The sequence below is a fragment of the Bison bison genome, unplaced genomic scaffold (genome assembly GCF_000754665.1).
Source record: "Bison bison bison isolate TAMUID 2011002044 unplaced genomic scaffold, Bison_UMD1.0 scf7180017864469, whole genome shotgun sequence".
NCBI classification, from domain to species: Eukaryota; Metazoa; Chordata; class Mammalia; order Artiodactyla; family Bovidae; genus Bison; species Bison bison.
In genome coordinates, this window is record NW_011495030.1 from 3037652 (window position 1) to 3054716 (window position 17065).

Sequence of the window (17065 nt, forward strand, 5' to 3'; positions counted from 1 at the left end):
GACCTGATATCAAATCTATCTATAGTGACCACCCCCTACATCTTCGCCTTTCCCCTCCCATTTAGGTCCGTATATCTTCACAAATTTGGGTTTAGATAGCCCTAGTTTGATGGATACCAGGATGTATTTGTGATGTACGCCTTATCCTTTTTTTTCCTTCACATGGTATTTCAGGGGACACCATCTTATTTCATTCTTCTGTTTTTTGGGCTTAACCATTCCAAAATGTGCTTTGTTAGGTGTATTTGACCTCTTTGTCTCATTTTTCAGAATGGATAACCACAGTTCACAGTTTGATGGCTAGGGAGTGACCACCTTGAGACCATACCTTTTGGGTTTTTTTGCGGGGGCCGTGCCTTGCAGTTTGTGGAATCTCAGTTCCCCAACCAAGGATTGAACTGGGGCCCTCGGGAGTGAAAGTGTGGAATCCAGGGAATTCCTGCCATCTAACGACATCTAAGACTCAGTGGTTGGAAGCATGTGAGACTATGGTTCTGGCTTGGGCTGTGCCTCCACCCCTCAGCATGGGTAACCTTGGGCACCTCCCTTCACCGGTGTCAGATTCCTCATCTACAATGAACAGTTGGGCTAAAAAGTCTCTGAGGTTCTGCCTGACTCTCTGAAGCACAATGCCTCAGGCAAAAGACCCCTTCCTCATCTATCACACTCCAGATCACTGGGTAGTGTCCTCAGATACAGTGCTTTGGAGGTGAGCCTCCAGAAGCTCCAAGAACAATAAGGGGAGCTGCCTCGAGCCTGGGCTGAGGGAGGCCCTGGCTACGGGGACCAGGGAGCCATGTAGTTAGAGGCTCGTGGCCCTTGTTCTGTCTTCTGCAGCTCCCAGAGATGGGTCCGGTTATGGAACTGTGTGTACAATTAACAAGGGAGGTGGAAAATGCAATCAAACAAAAGTACACTTAAGCTGCCTGGTCTTATCTCTGCACCCCCTCCACCAGCTTTTTATTACGAAAAATTTCAAATATGCATAAAAGTAGAGAACTGTGCAATTAACATTCATGTGTCTATCTTTCGGTTTCAACAGCTATCAACTCATAGCCTATCTTGTCTCTTTACATCCTCAGTCCTTCCCCTGCCTGCTTTCCTCAGATTCTTTAAAGCAAATCACAGACATTAAATCATTTCTCTGGTATTTTACTGAGTGTCGCTTAGTTGTGTCCAACTCTTTGCGACCCCATGGACTATACAGTCCATGGAATTTTCTAGACCAGAATACTGGAGTGGGTAGCCCTTCCCTTCTCCAGGGGATTTTCCCAGCCCAGGGATTGAACCCAGGTCTCCCGCATTGCAGGCAGATTCATTACCAGCTGAGCCACCAGGGGAGTCCAAGAATATTGGAGTGGGTAGCCCATCCCTTCTCCAGCGGATCTTCCCAACCCAGGAATAGAGCTGGGGTCTCCTGCATTGCAGGTGAATTCTTTGCCAGGTAAGCCACTATTTGTCTCTAAAGGATGAGGATTCCTCTTATAAAAGAGAACCAAAATACCTTTCCATCCCTTTACAAAAAATATCTTCCACATAATCAAACATCTAGTCAGTCTTTACATTTCACTAATTTCCTAGAATTAAAAAAACATAACTAGTTATTTGAATTATTTGGCTCTGTCTTTCTAAGGGCTGAAACTGAAGCTGAAACTCCAATACTTTGAAACTCCAGTACTTTGGCCACCTGATGCGAAGAACTGACTCATTTGAAAAGACCCTGATGCTGGGAAAGATCGAAGGCAGGAGGAGAAGGGGACGACAGAGGATGAGATGCTTGGATGGCATCTCCGATTCAATAGACATGAGTTTGAGTAAACTCTGGGAGTTGGTGATGGACAGGGAGGCCTGGCATGCTGCAGTCCATAGGGTCGCAAAGAGCTGGACACGAATAAGCAACTGAACTGAACTGATCTTTCTAATATTCTTGATCAAAACCTTCCCTTCCTGCTATACTGGGCCATTCAAAGTCCTATCTAATGCACTTGCATCTCTGGTCTCATGGTCCTAACACTGCTCCTCATCCTTACATGCCATTCCAACATCTTTCCTTTTTTCCCCACCTACTCAAATTTCACTGTAATTTTTAGGTCACGGTTAAACCACGCCATACCCATAAGAAGCCTTCCTAATCATTGATCCAAGAGAGAGCGACTTCTCCCTCCTTTGAAATCTTCGAGCATTTATTGTTTCTCTTCCTCTTCTTAATTACTGCCTGGTAGAATGGGTGGTTTTCCCACATCAATCATCATCCCAATTGGATTCTAAGTTCTTTGAGTGTCATGACTTGTAATTTTTTTGAATCTCTCCATAATTATTAGCGAAGCGTTTTAGTTACAGTTGCTGTTCAAAGTACCAAATAATCAATTAACGACCTTCTGCCAGGTACATGAAGGAGGACTTCTGCTTTGAGAAGCCATCACATAGCCTCCTGCTCCTTTGTAAACATTCTGACCCCATTATGAAGGTAATTTTTCCAGCTTAAAAGCTCATTAGGAAACTGTATAAGCTATGTGACTTGTTGCTTAGAAAAAGGCCTTCCCAAGGAAAGAAATCCTGTGAGGTAGACTGACTAAAGAATGGGCTTCCTAGCCTGCAGGTTGATGGCCACTGGCCCACTAAATGGAGACCTGTCAGGTAGACAGCCATCTCATCACACTGATTGAATCTGTGTTATGAAATGCAAGTCTGGGGCATCACCTTGGTTGGCAGAAGCTCAAGGTAAGTCAGAAAGAGAGAATCCATTAACTTGTAACATATGGCAGAAGATGAGCTATCACCAATCTTGTTTTCAATAACACAGTATCAAGACCTCATTGGGTTCTCCAAACATGTTTCCTGAATAACAGTGACCCTCAGTAACTACCAAATGGCCAGAAACTAAAGGATCTTCCCTAATGTAAATCCTGCCCCACATCCTGCTAATGCCTGTGTTCATGTACTTGCGTGGTTAAGAGGGCAGGGTTGACATTGCTGTAGAAGCACCTAATCTCTCCACCAGTGGGGTGTGGAGAGTAGAGGTGTGGGGTGTGGGGAGGCAGAGAGCGGCACAGCCATCTCACAGATGTGAAGTGGCAGCTTGTGTGGTTTTGATTTGCATCTCTCTGTTGATTAGTGATACTAAGCATCTTTTCATGTACCTGTTGGCCATCTGTATGCCTTTTTTGGGGAAATGTCTATTCACAGCCTCTGCTCATTTTTAAATCAGGTTGTTTATTTTTGATGTTGAGTTGTATGTGAAAGTCACTCAGTTATGTCTGACTCTTTGCGACCCCATGGACTATACAGCCCAGGGAATTGTCCAGGCCAGAATACTGGAGTGGGTAGCCGTTCCCTTCTCCAGGGATCTTCCCAATCTAGAGAGAGAGGCCAGGTCTCCCACACGGCAGGTGGATTCTTTACCAACTGAGCCACCAGGGAAGCCCGAGAAAACTGGAGTGGGTAGCCTATCTCTTCTCCAGCAGATCTTCCTGACCCAGGAACTGAACCAGGGTCTCCTTCATTGCAAGCGGATTCTCTACCCACTGAGCTACCAGGGAAACCCAAATGTGAGTAGTATGAGTGCACATTTAAGGCAGCAGGACGCTCACAGTACACACAGTTCTCATGCTCTATGAAGACTTAATATTACTTCCTTGAGCAACCAGTATACTCTTTCATTCATCAGGCAGAAGTTTTCCTTAGGGCTCAACTAAGGGAGAGGGTCATTCATGGGTTTTATCAGCTCGGAACAGAATCAGCTTTGAATTTAATCATTTGTAGTATATTCAAAGTATAAAACAGAGTTTAAATATTCTCTGTTATTAAGTAACACATGTTGCTGTACTTCTTCTGCAAAGGATTATTCTCAGATCTGGCTCAAGTCTTACTAAGATCATTCAGAATGGAATGAACAATAAATATTTGATGGTATCCTTCCTAAAGCTTCTTGACAACCAATTTTCAAGAGCCCCAGGGTGTTAACAGTGATCAAATTATAAGATAAACCATTTTTCTCTTGAAACAGAAAGAAACTTCCTGGCTTCTTGAACAGGAATAAGGTAAAACTCTGAGGTCACATCAGACTTTCTCACAAAAAGCCTGCTGTGTTTGTACTGGCTGCGTGCCAAAAGGCAGACAGGGAGAAAAGACAGACTTAAGGGTAATACATGCCCTCATACCAAATAAAAAATACCTTCAGATAGAGGCCACATGAAAAGCTGTTTAGGACAAAACTATCCAGCTTCTCTAAAATCATATTCAAATTGTAGGTCAAGGTGAACATGGCCATGGGCCATGGCAGGTTTGAGACGAATGGTACAAATAAGGCAATTAAAACAGGAAGACTTTCAAAGAGAACCCAATCAACAAAACTCACAGGAGTATTTATAGCTAATTATATCTCTTAGAAGAATTATCTAAAGTAGCAACTGAATTCCACTTATTTAAATATCAATTACCATAGTAGATTCTATAGCTATCAGGTAAAACTTAGAGTCAAACCACATTTCCTGAAGCTAAATTTATAATCGTTATAAAACTTGATCCTTTTGCTATGCTCCAGAGTTTTGTAAAGTAAGAGACCCAGGCTATTTGTTGCTGTTGCTATGAGACACTTGTTGCTATTGCTATGAGACAAATGTTGACGTCACACATTTCTGGAGAAGGAAGGAAAATGATAAGTTCTTACCAAGTAATCATCAGGCTTGATACCAAAAAGTTCTCTGAAATATCGGAATGCTAGTGGAGCATATGTCTTAAATCTGAAGTCTGGATAGTGATGTGCTGGGGTCAGATTGCTCCCTTCACTGCAGTTAAAATGTTAAAAAGAAAAAAAAAGAGAGAGAGAGAGAGATAAAGAACATCAGCAAAGACAATTTTGACTTCAAATTCTAGCTCTCTTAGTCCTGTACCAATTTCCCCTCTAGTAAAACATCCCTTGATACTGAGTCCCTCTAAGCTAGTGTCACAAAGGCCAATGGCCATCAGGGAAAAACAGCTGCTAATGCAGCAAGGGCCACTCCAAGCTCGCATCCCCTGCCAGTCACAATGTGTCTTCAGCCTGAAAATTCTTCATCCCCCTGTGCCTCCTTTCTGGGAAAAGCACTCCATTCTCTCCAATGAAACCACTGCTGTAATGCTTTAGGTATAAGATCCAGTGTTTTGAGCAATTTCAAAAATGCATTTTTTTGGCCATGAATTTTGAATATTGCATAAACATTTTAAAGTAGGAATAAGTAAAATAACTTAGCAAATGTCTCACCAACAGAAAGAACCAACACAGTGGAAATAGATGGGTTCTAAACTCTTTCTTATATCCACAGTTACAGGGAAAAGACCTTAATATTTAGGGATTTTGAAACCTATTTTCCATTCCCATACATATCATGATTTTTTTCCTCTTCTGGGTTCATCATCTTCGAAAATTTTTGTACAAAATTTATGACAGGTATAAGGTATAAGGAGATCAGCAAATACTCATGCACCTAAACTGCTGCTTAAGAAATAAAACATTATTCATGTCGTTCAATTGCCTTTAGTACTTTTTATGGATTATATACTCCTCCTTCTCCTTAGAGACAACCACTACTCTGAATTTTTATGTTTATGATGCTTACCATCCATTTTATTCTTTGACTACATACAGTAAGACATTTCACATGACATTACCTAATTTTTTATTGTAAAAAATTTTTTATTTAGAGGTTCAGAATCCTTTTTCACCACATTCTCGGTGGGACACTGAGGCCGGTCTTTCCTGGATATTACACAGACACACTGTGCACATAGAAAGGCTTTCAGCACACAGCAAGTACTTAGAGTCTGCTGCAATTTAAGGTAGCTGAGGTCTGTCAGATTTGTTTGTATCAGTACCTGACACATGGCAGACAATAAGTATTTTGTGACTGAAAAAAATGAGTTTAAGATAATGCTAGTTCAGTAAACTTGATTCTTAGATGAAGCTTAGGTTCAAAAGTCAACATAAAAGGAAAAAAAAAAATCACATAGTCCAAAATCATCCTTAAAAACTATTTAGGAAATGACCTGTTCAATATATCATGTGGCCAGTTTTCCCCCACATGGTTACACATGACCGTTTCTTTTGGTGACTTCCAAAAGAAGTAGTAAGCTTGTGTTGTTAGGGGCCATCCTATAACAACCAATCTTCTCTGGGAAGGCCAGGGCTGCACTCAGGCAGCAGCAAGGCACATACAGGACGGGAGTGACACAGGAATGGAGGCTGCTCGGGAGAAGAACTCACATATGACCAGATCATCCGCTCACTGAAATGGCTATTGTTGCCCTAAGCAAGCACAGTTGAATATTTATAATGCTTGTATGATATCCAGGCATGGTGTCCAAACATTTCCTCATCCCATATTTTGGGATTTATGAGACATGCACTCAGTTATATGTCTTATGGGACTGCCAAAAGGAATGATTTCGGAACTTACATAATTATAACTTGAAAACATGGGCTGTGTAGAAATAAGAGATTAAGAGCAAAGAGGCTCATAGAGACCTCTGACATCTTTTCTCACTGTTGCAAGCAAGTACTGATAATCTGAAGCAAGCTACTTTCAGTGGGCCAAGAGTGTTGCCAATTTTTCATTTTCTCCCACTCTCTTATCTCCTTTCTATCTCATGCAGTCAAAATAATTCATTCTATTACAGATCACCTTCAACATTCAAGAGTAAAATAAAACACCCGTTCCACTTACATGGAATTATTCTTCAAATGATTTATTCTGATGCAGTTGGGGACCCAATATTTTATCAGAGAGGATACAGTATTTATTACTATCATTTTTGGTTACTCAGAGCTTCCTGAGTTGTTCACCTTTCCCTGAATCTACCACTAATTACAACAGCTTTCCTTGGATTCACATCTCCCTGACTACTGTGCTTAATTCAGAAAAGGTGTGAAAAGGATAGTGTTAGGTTTCCCTGGAGATGAGACAGGCAGACAACATGTGTGCATACACACACACACACACACACAGAGAACATCTCTAGTTAAAGAAAGGGAACCTTTATTTCTTTACATATCCACCCTGACCCCTGACAGCTGGTATAAAAAGCCATTACATCACTAAAAATGAAAAAAATAAATTGAATCTATTAATAGCTAGCTTTGGGCCACATTAAGATATAAAGAAAGGTATGGATCAACTATGATACAGGCTTGCCTGTATGTGGTCATCAATAAATTATATTTGTATAATGGAGACAATGAACAGAGAACAAGGATAATACTTAACAGAAGCATTACAGGAAGTGGCAATTTCTTCACAGCATAATTAACAGATATTAATAATTAACTGCTGAGGTTATACAATCTTGAACTTCTCCACTTGCCTGTATGGAGAGGAACATTCCCTAACAGTGGATCATAATAAATGACCACTTTTCATTTGTTTTTCTCCTAGTAGATTATAGTTCATGAATTCTGCTTTCCTTTGACAAGTGTTAAGATTTTGCATTCTCTCAAACCACACTGGACCCCCTATGTGGGAGCTGAGATGCTCCTAACTCCCTGTAGTTCAGGGAGACTTGCGTTCAAGTTCCATCTCTGCCACTGACAAGTTGTGCTCTCTGAGACCTGGTACCGAGCCTCTAGAAATGACATGGCAGAGTGGGCGAAAATGTGAGAGAAAGGCCATGCCCCGGCACATGTGGAGCCCTCAGTGAGTTTGGATGATTGAGGTTGCATGGAAACAAGAGATAACCCAGGGTTGAACACGTCACATGAAGAATGAGGTGGCTAAATGTTCTATTTTTTTTTTTTTTTTTAAAGCAAGAAAAAGAAAGTGACAAAATGAGAAAATACTGGGTTGGCTAAAAAGTTCACTCGGGTTTTTCTGTAGCATTGGGCTGAAAAACGCAAATGAACTTTTTGGCCACCCCAACGTGTGCAACTCATTTCACAAAAAGCTAACCTTCCAATATAAAGAGCTCTAAGACACAGCAAAGAAAAGTCCAAAAAGTTATATATTAATATTTTTTAAAAATAGCCAAAGGTATAATCGGGCAGTTCACAGAAATGGAAGTACAAATGACCTAAATATATGAAAAGATGTTCAACCTCATTTGTCATAGAATAAATGCAAATTAACTGTCACCAAGAGATCATTTTCTCCCTCAGATGAGTAAAAATTTAAAACTTTGCCATAGCTCAAGGGAGACTAGCACCCTGAGACACTACTAGTGGGAAAGTAAATTGATACTTTTTATTTGGAGGACATTTTTTACAACTGTCAAAATTACAAATGTATATATAACTCTTGATTTAGCAAATGCATTACTATATGCTAAACTAGTGTTTGTATAAAATGACATATGTGTATCTGGTTATTCATTATGGCACTGTTTATAAGGATGAAGGATTAGAAGCAACTTAGATGTCTCTCAGAAGGGAAGTCAATTAAAGTTCAGTCACACACTGGAATATTATGCAATTATTACAAAAGAATGAAGAAGCTTATGTAACCTCAGTTATGCAGATAATACCACTCTAATGGCAGAAAGTGAAGAGGAACTAAAGAGCCTCTTGATGAGGGTGAAAGACGAGAGTTAAAAACCTGGCTTAAAACTCAACATTCAAAAAACTAAGATCATGGCATCTGGTTCCATCACTTCATGGCAAATAGATGGGGGAAAAAATGGAAGCAGTGACAGATTTTATTTTCCTGGGCTCCAGTATCACTGCAGACAGTGACTGCAGCCATGAAATTAAAAGACACTTGCTCCTTGAAACGAAAGCTGTGACAAACCTAGATAGCTTAATTAAAAAGCACAGAAGTCACTTTGTGGACAAAGGTCCATAAAGTCAAGGCTGTAGTTTTTCCAGTAGCCATGTATGGATGTGACAGTTGGACCATAAAGGTGGCTGAGCACCAAAGAATCGATGCTTTCAAACTGTGGTGTTGGAGAAGACTCTTGAGAGTCCCTCAGACAGCAAGGAAATCAATCAGTCAATCCTACACTCAAGCAACCCTGAATAGTCATTGGAAGGACTGATGCCGAAGCTGAAGCTCCAGTACTGTGGCCATCTGATGTGAAGAGTAGATTCATAGGAAAAGACCCTGATGCTGCGAAAGATTGAGGACAGGAGGAGAAGGAGGGAACAGAGGATGAGATGGTAAGATAGCATTACAGACTCAATGGACAGGAATTTGAGCAAATTCTGAGAGTGAAGGACAGGGGAGCCTGGCATGCTGCAGTCCATGAGGTCACAAAGAGTTGGACGTTGACTTAGAGACCAAAACACACTGACATGGTGAGATCTGAGACACATTAAGTGAAAGAAGGTTGATGCAAAATACTGTGTATGGCATGCCAACACTTGTATACAAAAACAAAAAAATATATCTTTGGCATGTATCTGCATAAAAAAAACCCTTGAAGGATGTACAGGTCCCTAGTAACAGGGGTCAGTAGAGCTAGAGCTAGACACTGGGTACAAAAGGGACAGGAATGAAAGGGACACTATGCACAGTATTTCTTTTAAAAGCATCATGAGGATTAACCCTTCTATGTATTACCATTTACAACATTAAATTTTTTTTTTAAGTTGGGGGTAAAAGCCATAAGCCCAAAACAAAGCTCTGCACACTGGGTACCACACAGCAGAAAGGTTCAGTAACCCTTCTGCTTAGTAAGCTGCTCCAGTGAATAACAAATAGCAACCTGACATGAATGAAGCTCTAGTGAAAGAAATGCAAATTACTGGACTGTTGGCCCCAGCTGGAGGTTGTCAGGAGGTACAGGGCGCAAGAGCAACACCACACAGCAGGTGCAGCAAGGATCAACCAGCAGACCTACGGGGGACCTACAGGGTACCTACGGGGTACCAGTGTGGGTGCTGGTCCACTGGTGTCCAGCACAGAGGCTCCTCTGCACATGCAGGAAATGCTGAGCCAAGGCAGCAGACACAACTGCAATCAGCATTTATCCACTGGCCAGTGGGAAAGCGCCACCAAAGACCCCTGAGGGCTTTCCAGCCCTGAGCCTGATGGCAGCCATCAGGAGCAGTCAGGCATCTAGATTCAGCAAAACTGAAGTCTGCCGAAGAGAAGACTTCTTCACAATTTAAGACTTAGGTCTCTTCAACCCGTTTAAAAAAGACCCCAGTTTCCTGTCTTAGCATAAAATTGAGGCTTTGGAAATTTCAGCTACGATGTTTTCAGCAGTGATTCGAGATGTTTGGATCCCGTGAGCTGGTAAAATTTCAACAATAAAAATCTGGAGGCCGAAATGTCATACATTTTTAGTTGTCTGATTTAGTATGAACAGAATGTTAGTTTCTAATTTTAAAAAACAGATATGAAACATGCAACAAAGGTTTACTGTATAGCACAGGGAACTATAGTCAATATTTATCATGACCTATAATGGAAAATAATTTCAAAAATAATATATGTGTATATGTATAACTGAATCATCTTGCTGTGCACCTGAAACATTGTAAGTCAACTATATTTCAATAAAATTAATATATATTAAGAAAAAAATCTTTAAAAAATCTTGAGGCCCACGTAGGATCTCCAATTTTATTTTGCCAAGTAAGAACCTAAATAAGTAAGCCAACACACAGTTCTACTTTACCAAGTTACTAAAGAAAGGGTTTGTTAACCTCACCAAAGGAGGAAGAAACTTCAAATAAAAAATAGTACTTTATCTTGTTCTTTTCTCCCTTATTTCATCAAGAAGCAGTTAGAGTTTATTATGGATCAGCTTTGGGATTTTGATATTTACTCTTCGGAGGTGGGTTCAATTTTCAATTTAACTGAAATTAATTTAAAGTTAATGCTTGTCCTCAGTCCAAACATATGTTATTTCTCAATGGCAGTAAATGTTTGGGGTTACAATGCTGAAGCTTGAGGAAGCAGTAGCTAGCATCTGGAATTTCCCATTTAGCAGATAAGGAAGTCAGAGCCTAGGGAGGGAAAGTAATGACCTAAATTAGTCAGGAACAAACAAGAGGAGGAGATTAGATCTACACCAAGGCAGTGGAACAGTCAGCAGCAATTAGGTTGGCCTTAATTTCAACTTGATCTTCCTCGGTTAGTCTTCCTTTTTAGGATCCTGTTAAAGGTTTCAGGGTACAACCTCCCCAAATACCCCAATTATCTCCCCATCCCCATGCTCCCCATCCCTAATAATGCTGCAGGATCAGGTGGGCTGAATTTGATTAGCCATTTAGGGGTTCTCATTTGTATGTATCGTGAACACCCTGCTTTGCATGTGTGGTTTCAGAGCCTGATAACCAAGCGCTATTTTCAGTGGCACTGAGTGGAGAGATCTGATGCTCAGCAATGGGGTGAAATTGATTTAGTATCTCCAGGACTCTTAAGAGGCTCAGTTTTGGAGCTGAGGCCCAGAGCTTTGATGTTTTAGAGGCAACATTTTATATATGGTGAGCTTCCTTGATTTCAAACTGTAACTGTTAGTGGCCTCCTGGCAAAACGAGTGGGTCAGCAACTCCTAGGTGACAGATTTATTATAAGGAATTGGCTCATGCGGTTATGGAGGCTGAGAAATCCAACGATCTGCCATATGCAAGCTGGGGGCCCAAGAAAGCTGGTAGTGTAATTCCAAACCAAAACCAAAGGTCTGAGAGTCAGGGAAGCCAATGGTATAAGTTCCAGTCTCAGTCTGAAGGCCCAAGAATCAGGAACACTGATGTCCCAGGGCAGTGATAATGTCTAGGGCCTGTGGGGCTCCTGGATACAAGCCCTTTCTGTATCCTCCATTTCTTTGATTATAGGAAACAGCCTTCATTCAGTCTCCCTGATCTTCCCTGAGTTCCAATGGGCAGATTCAAGTATTTAACTAAGGAATGGAGAGGATGTGAGGCCAGGGAGAAACAGTCAAGAGCAGCCTTGGAGCAAGGGCCTGTTTTCCCATCAGTGGATACACACAAAAATATCTTCGAGCTAATCTGCAGGTACTGAAGGCCCCTCCAGGTGGAAGGAGTTAATGATGAATGGTGGTATGCTGACCACAAGCATGAAGACCCCAGACCAGTTAGACCTGAAGGCAGACTCCCACTTACTTCCCCACCAACCTGTTAGAAGAATGTCCATGGACTGATCTCACCCTCTTTGAACAAACTACTATAAAACTTCTCCCTATCCTCCCCAAGTGGGGACACATGGTTTGAGGGCATTAGCCCACTGTGTCCCCCTTTGCCTGGCAAAGCAATAAAGCTATCCTTCTCTACTTCATCCAAAACTCTTGTCTCCAAGTTTTGATTCACCACCAGTGTACCGAGAAGCTGAGCTTTCAGCATCAGCAGGAGATGTCCCATCTCAAGTAGGGAGTGAATCAGCCCTTTCGCCACCTTTTTGTTCTATTCAGGGTGATGCCCACCCAAACTGTGAGGTGATCTTTTTTTACTCAGTCTACTGATTCAAATGCTAATTTCTTCTAGAAATATCCTCACAGACACACCCAGAAAAAATGTCTTCTCAGCTATGTGGGCATCTCCTAGCCAGTCAAGTTGACGCATCAACTTAACCATCCCACCTCCCATGAGGCAGGATAAGTGACGTTGTCCTAATATACAGATGGTGATACTGAGACAAAGAAAACTTAAGTGTAATACAATTGGACCAGTGACACCACAGTCCAGGAACAAACAAGCGGTGGCACCAGTCTTCAGAGTGAACCTGTGTACGGCAGGGCATGCAGAAGCAGCGTCAGGCATTACTAACTGCCTCTGCCCACTCGGGCAAGGTGGAGACTGCTTAGTTTTCACATACAACCATTTAACCTAGGTAATAGAAATTGGTTCTCTCTCTTGCCAAATCAGACAGTGGCAGTGTCTTTCCATTCTCCTGGAGGAAAAACAAAACCAACATAATGAAACAAAAGACACACTCCCTGCAGGTGCCAGCCTCCTTCTGCTGAACACATCTGTGATGGGTACCCCTGAGCTGCCTTCTGGAACACAAGGTTGCACCATCTTTTGAGGCGAACAAGCAAACAGCCAGTCTTTAAAAGTGAGTAGCTGAAGACAGCTTAAATTCCAAAACTAAAGAACATATTCCAGGGTGTCATTTACTGGGAACGTGTGATATCGTCGTTCATCACCTAAATGCTAAACTTCTAAAGTAGTTATTAGCACACTGAAAAATTATGTTTACAAGACAATTTCAAATAAGTGAAAATGTTATGTAATATTCAGTGCATGCAACAAATTTTTCACTTTTGAATTAAAGGAAGAGGTATATAATCCTTATTGATAGGAAATTATCTTTCCCCTATACATTATCTATCCCCACTACATAAATACTGAGCAAATATTTGAAACGCTTTGACTTGAAGGGACCTTGTATTATTGGCTTTACCAGCAACAGTCACACCTCTCATTTAATCCTGAGAAGAATATTCTGGTAGTTTTCTGTTCTATCCACATCTATATAAAACCTTGTATGGAAAAAAAACAGGTATAGATCAAGGATTAGCAAACTTTGTAGAGTCTTTGTTACAACTACTCAACTCTACTGTTGTAGTGGAAAAGGAACCCTAAACAATATGTAAGTGAACAGATGTGGCTGCTACAATTAAACTTTATTAAAAAAAAAAAAAAAAGCATGGGGCCGGCTTTTTCTCATGAGCTGTAGTGCGCTGACCCATGGTACAAATGGATTCCTGGATGAGTTTATGTCAGTGAAACTTGAAATGCAGGTGGTTGACTAGTCTGTCAAAACCCTAAATGTAGCACTGATATTTGGCAATGCTTATATGCATCTTTGACATATATGTTTGCTTGTCACTGAGAATAATATCATAGCTCAGTTGGTAAAGAATCTGCCTGCAATGCAGGAGACCCCAGTTCGATTCCTGGGTCAGGAAGATCCTCTGGAGAAGGGATAGGCTACCCACTCCAGTACTCTTGGGCTTCCCTGGTAGCTCAGCTGGTAAAGAATCTGCCTGCAATGTGGGAGACCTGGATTCAATCCCTGTGTTGGGAAGATCCCCTGGATAAGGGAAAGGCTACCCACTCCAGTATTCTGGCCTGGGAAGTACAGTCCACAGAGTCACAAAGAGTCGGACATGACTGAGTGACTTTCACTTCACCTGGTGATTCAAATAAATCCCCAAGAAGAAAATCCATCAAACCTAAGGGCAGTCTGCAATGATCTTCACATCAAGCTAAATTCCAGTGAGTAGATGAAAATACAGGTGATTTCTTTTTCTTTCTTTTTTTTTTTTAACAAATTCTTTGATTAGATAATTATTCTTGAATATGGAAAGATATATTTATTGCCAGCTTTCAATCCATATTTTCCATCCCAGAGAAGGCGATGGTATCTCCTACAGAGGAACAGAGGGATGGATTCAAGCTGGCTGTCAAGGGGCCAGATAGGTAGATTTAGTTTCATAATTCTAGAAGTTTTGTTCTTTTTTTAATTCAAAAAGAAATACCGTTCCTGTGTTTCATCACCATAGTATAGGGAGAAACAAAACTGTGGACCCAGCCACTGCTGAGTTCAAATCCTGGCTTTTCCATTTACTGGTTTATCACTTTGGGTTAAGACACCTAATACCTCAGGGCCTTAGTTACTTCATATATAAATTAGATTTTTCTTAATGGTAAAGATGAAAAGTAATAACAATAATATTGTAGAACATACAAATATTATTAATAAGACTATGCTTAGTTCATAGTTGGTACTTAAACTTTGCCTCCTGTTGCCGCCTCTGGTTCATGTTTACATGGCAGAAACATGATCAAACATTCTCTATCTTCCTAATCCCATTTACACATGAAAAATCTACAACCTTGAGTTCTGGGTGGTACAGAATTTGGGGTCAAAAGATTAAGATATGGTCATGGTTCTCTTACTCATCTATTTTGTGATTTTGGAAGATAATGGAAACAGACAGTTAAAAAGAATTTTGTATCATCCTTAAAATCTTAAACAGGTCTAGAGCTCTTTTCCATCTACAAAATGAAATAATCTGTGGTGCAAATACATAATATCTAAAAATAACTTCAAGCCACTTTAAAATAAAGAAATAAAAAATAACACAGTGCACTTCGTTGCTAAGGGAAACAGATTCTGCAGTCTCAGAGCAGTAGTAAATTAAAACATCTCAAGGCACCCTAAGCAATTAGTTCTATGACCCAGATAAATGCATTGGACTTTAGAGCCACCAGAGACTTCAGAATGTTTCAACTGCTTGCAACAAGGGCCTCTCACCCTAGGCAAGTAGAGAAATATAAGCGGGGAGGGAGGGAGCATTATTTGGCCCCTTTACTGAGTTGTAACTGATATACAATAAAATGTACAGTTTGTCAATTCTCACATATGTGTATACCTATGAAACCACCACCAGAATCAAGAAACTGAATTTATCCATCACTTTGTGGGAAGGGTTTTGATCGCTATAATAATGAGATATTACTGGCATGGCCTGGGGATGACAAATGTTCAGTCTTGCACAAAGAATTAGCTCATCCAAAAAAAGTCAAAAGCACATTTGTTGAGAAATACTGGGACCAATCCCTTGGCTAAACCAAAGAAGAAACTTAGCCCAGATGAGGAAACTGAGGCAAGACCCCATGTGAGTTTCTTGTTTTCATGTAAATGCATCTGGAGCATATATGTTCTTTCTAAATTATTATTATTGGAGTAATAATCTTTCCAATTATTATTGGAATATAGTTGCTCCAGAAAAAACATCTACTTCTGACTATGCTAAAGGCTTTGACTGTGTGGATCACAACAAACTGTGGAAAATTCTTAAAGAGATGGGAATACCAGACCACCTTGCCTGCCTCCTGAGAAGCCTGCATGCAGCTCAAGAAGCAACAGTTAGAACCAGACCTGGAACAATGGACTGGTTCAAAATTGGGAAAGGAGTACATCAAGGCTGTATATTGTCACCCTGTTTATTTAACTTATATGCAGAGTACATCATATGAAATGCCAGGCTGGATGAAGCACAAGTAGGAATCAAGATTGGTGGGAGAAATATCAATAACCTCAGATACACAGATGACACCACCCTTATGACAGAAACCGAACAGAACCTAAAGAGCCCCTTGATGAAGGTGAAATGGGAGAGTGAAAAAGCTGGCTTAATACTCAACGTTCAACAAATAAAGATCATGGCATCCAGTCCCATCACTTCGTGGCAAACAGATGGGGAAACAATGGAAACAGTGAGAGACTTTATTTTCTTGGGCTCCAAAATCACTGCAGATGGTGACTGCAGCCATGAAGTTAAAAGACGCTTGCTCTTTGGAAGAAAAGCTATGACAAACCTAGGCAGAATATTAAAAAGCAGAGATGTTACTTGGCTGACAAAGGTCCATATAGTCAATGTGCAAGTTGGACCATAAAGAAGACTGAGTGCCGAAGAATTGATGCTTTTGAATTGTGGTGTTGGAGAAGACTCTTGAGAGTCTCATGGACTGCAAGGAGATTAAACCAGTCAATACTAAAGGAAATGAATCCTGAATATTCATTGGAGGGACTGATGCTGAAGCTGAAGCTCCAATATTTAGGCCACCTGATGTGAAGAGCCGACTCACTGGAAAAGACCCTGATGATGGGAAAGATTGGAGGCACGAGGAGAAGGGGACGACAGAGAACGAGATTGTTGGATGGCATCACTGACTCAATGGACATGAGTTTAAGCAAGCTCCGGGAGATGCTGAAGGACAGGGAAGCCTGGCATTGTGCAATCCATGGGGTTGTAAAGAGTCGGACATACTGACTGACTGACTGAACAACAGTAGTTGCTTTACACTGATGTGTCAGTGTTGGCTGTAGAATAAAGTGAATTACATATATATATAAAATCCTTCTCTTTTGGATTTCTGTCCCATTTAGTTCACCACAGAAAACTGAATAGAGTTCCTTATACTGTGTGTTCTTTAAACAAGCAATACAGTATTCGCTTAAATTTTAGTCTGAATCAAATGTTTCATGTCACATTGACATTTAAAAGCTATACAAACTCTGAATGATATATTTGAATGTGACAGTGGACTCTTCTCAATAGGATCAGCCAGCTGGGTGCTCCCTTCCCCAGGGACATGCGTGTTATTCAGTGGCTGGGGGCG

The 17065-nt window shown here is 40.9% G+C and overlaps 1 protein-coding gene across 9 annotated transcripts in view; it reads right to left on the bottom strand.

Annotated features, from left to right (window-relative positions):
• PIP5K1B (phosphatidylinositol-4-phosphate 5-kinase, type I, beta) overlaps positions 1-17065 on the bottom strand; it is a 533355-nt gene that overhangs the window by 150680 nt on the left and 365610 nt on the right. For all 9 annotated transcript variants that reach the window (XM_010860667.1, XM_010860666.1, XM_010860662.1 and 6 more), the window contains one exon: positions 4670-4787. In XM_010860667.1, coding sequence (XP_010858969.1) covers positions 4670-4787 — 118 coding nt within the window. The remainder of the gene's footprint in view (positions 1-4669; positions 4788-17065) is intronic.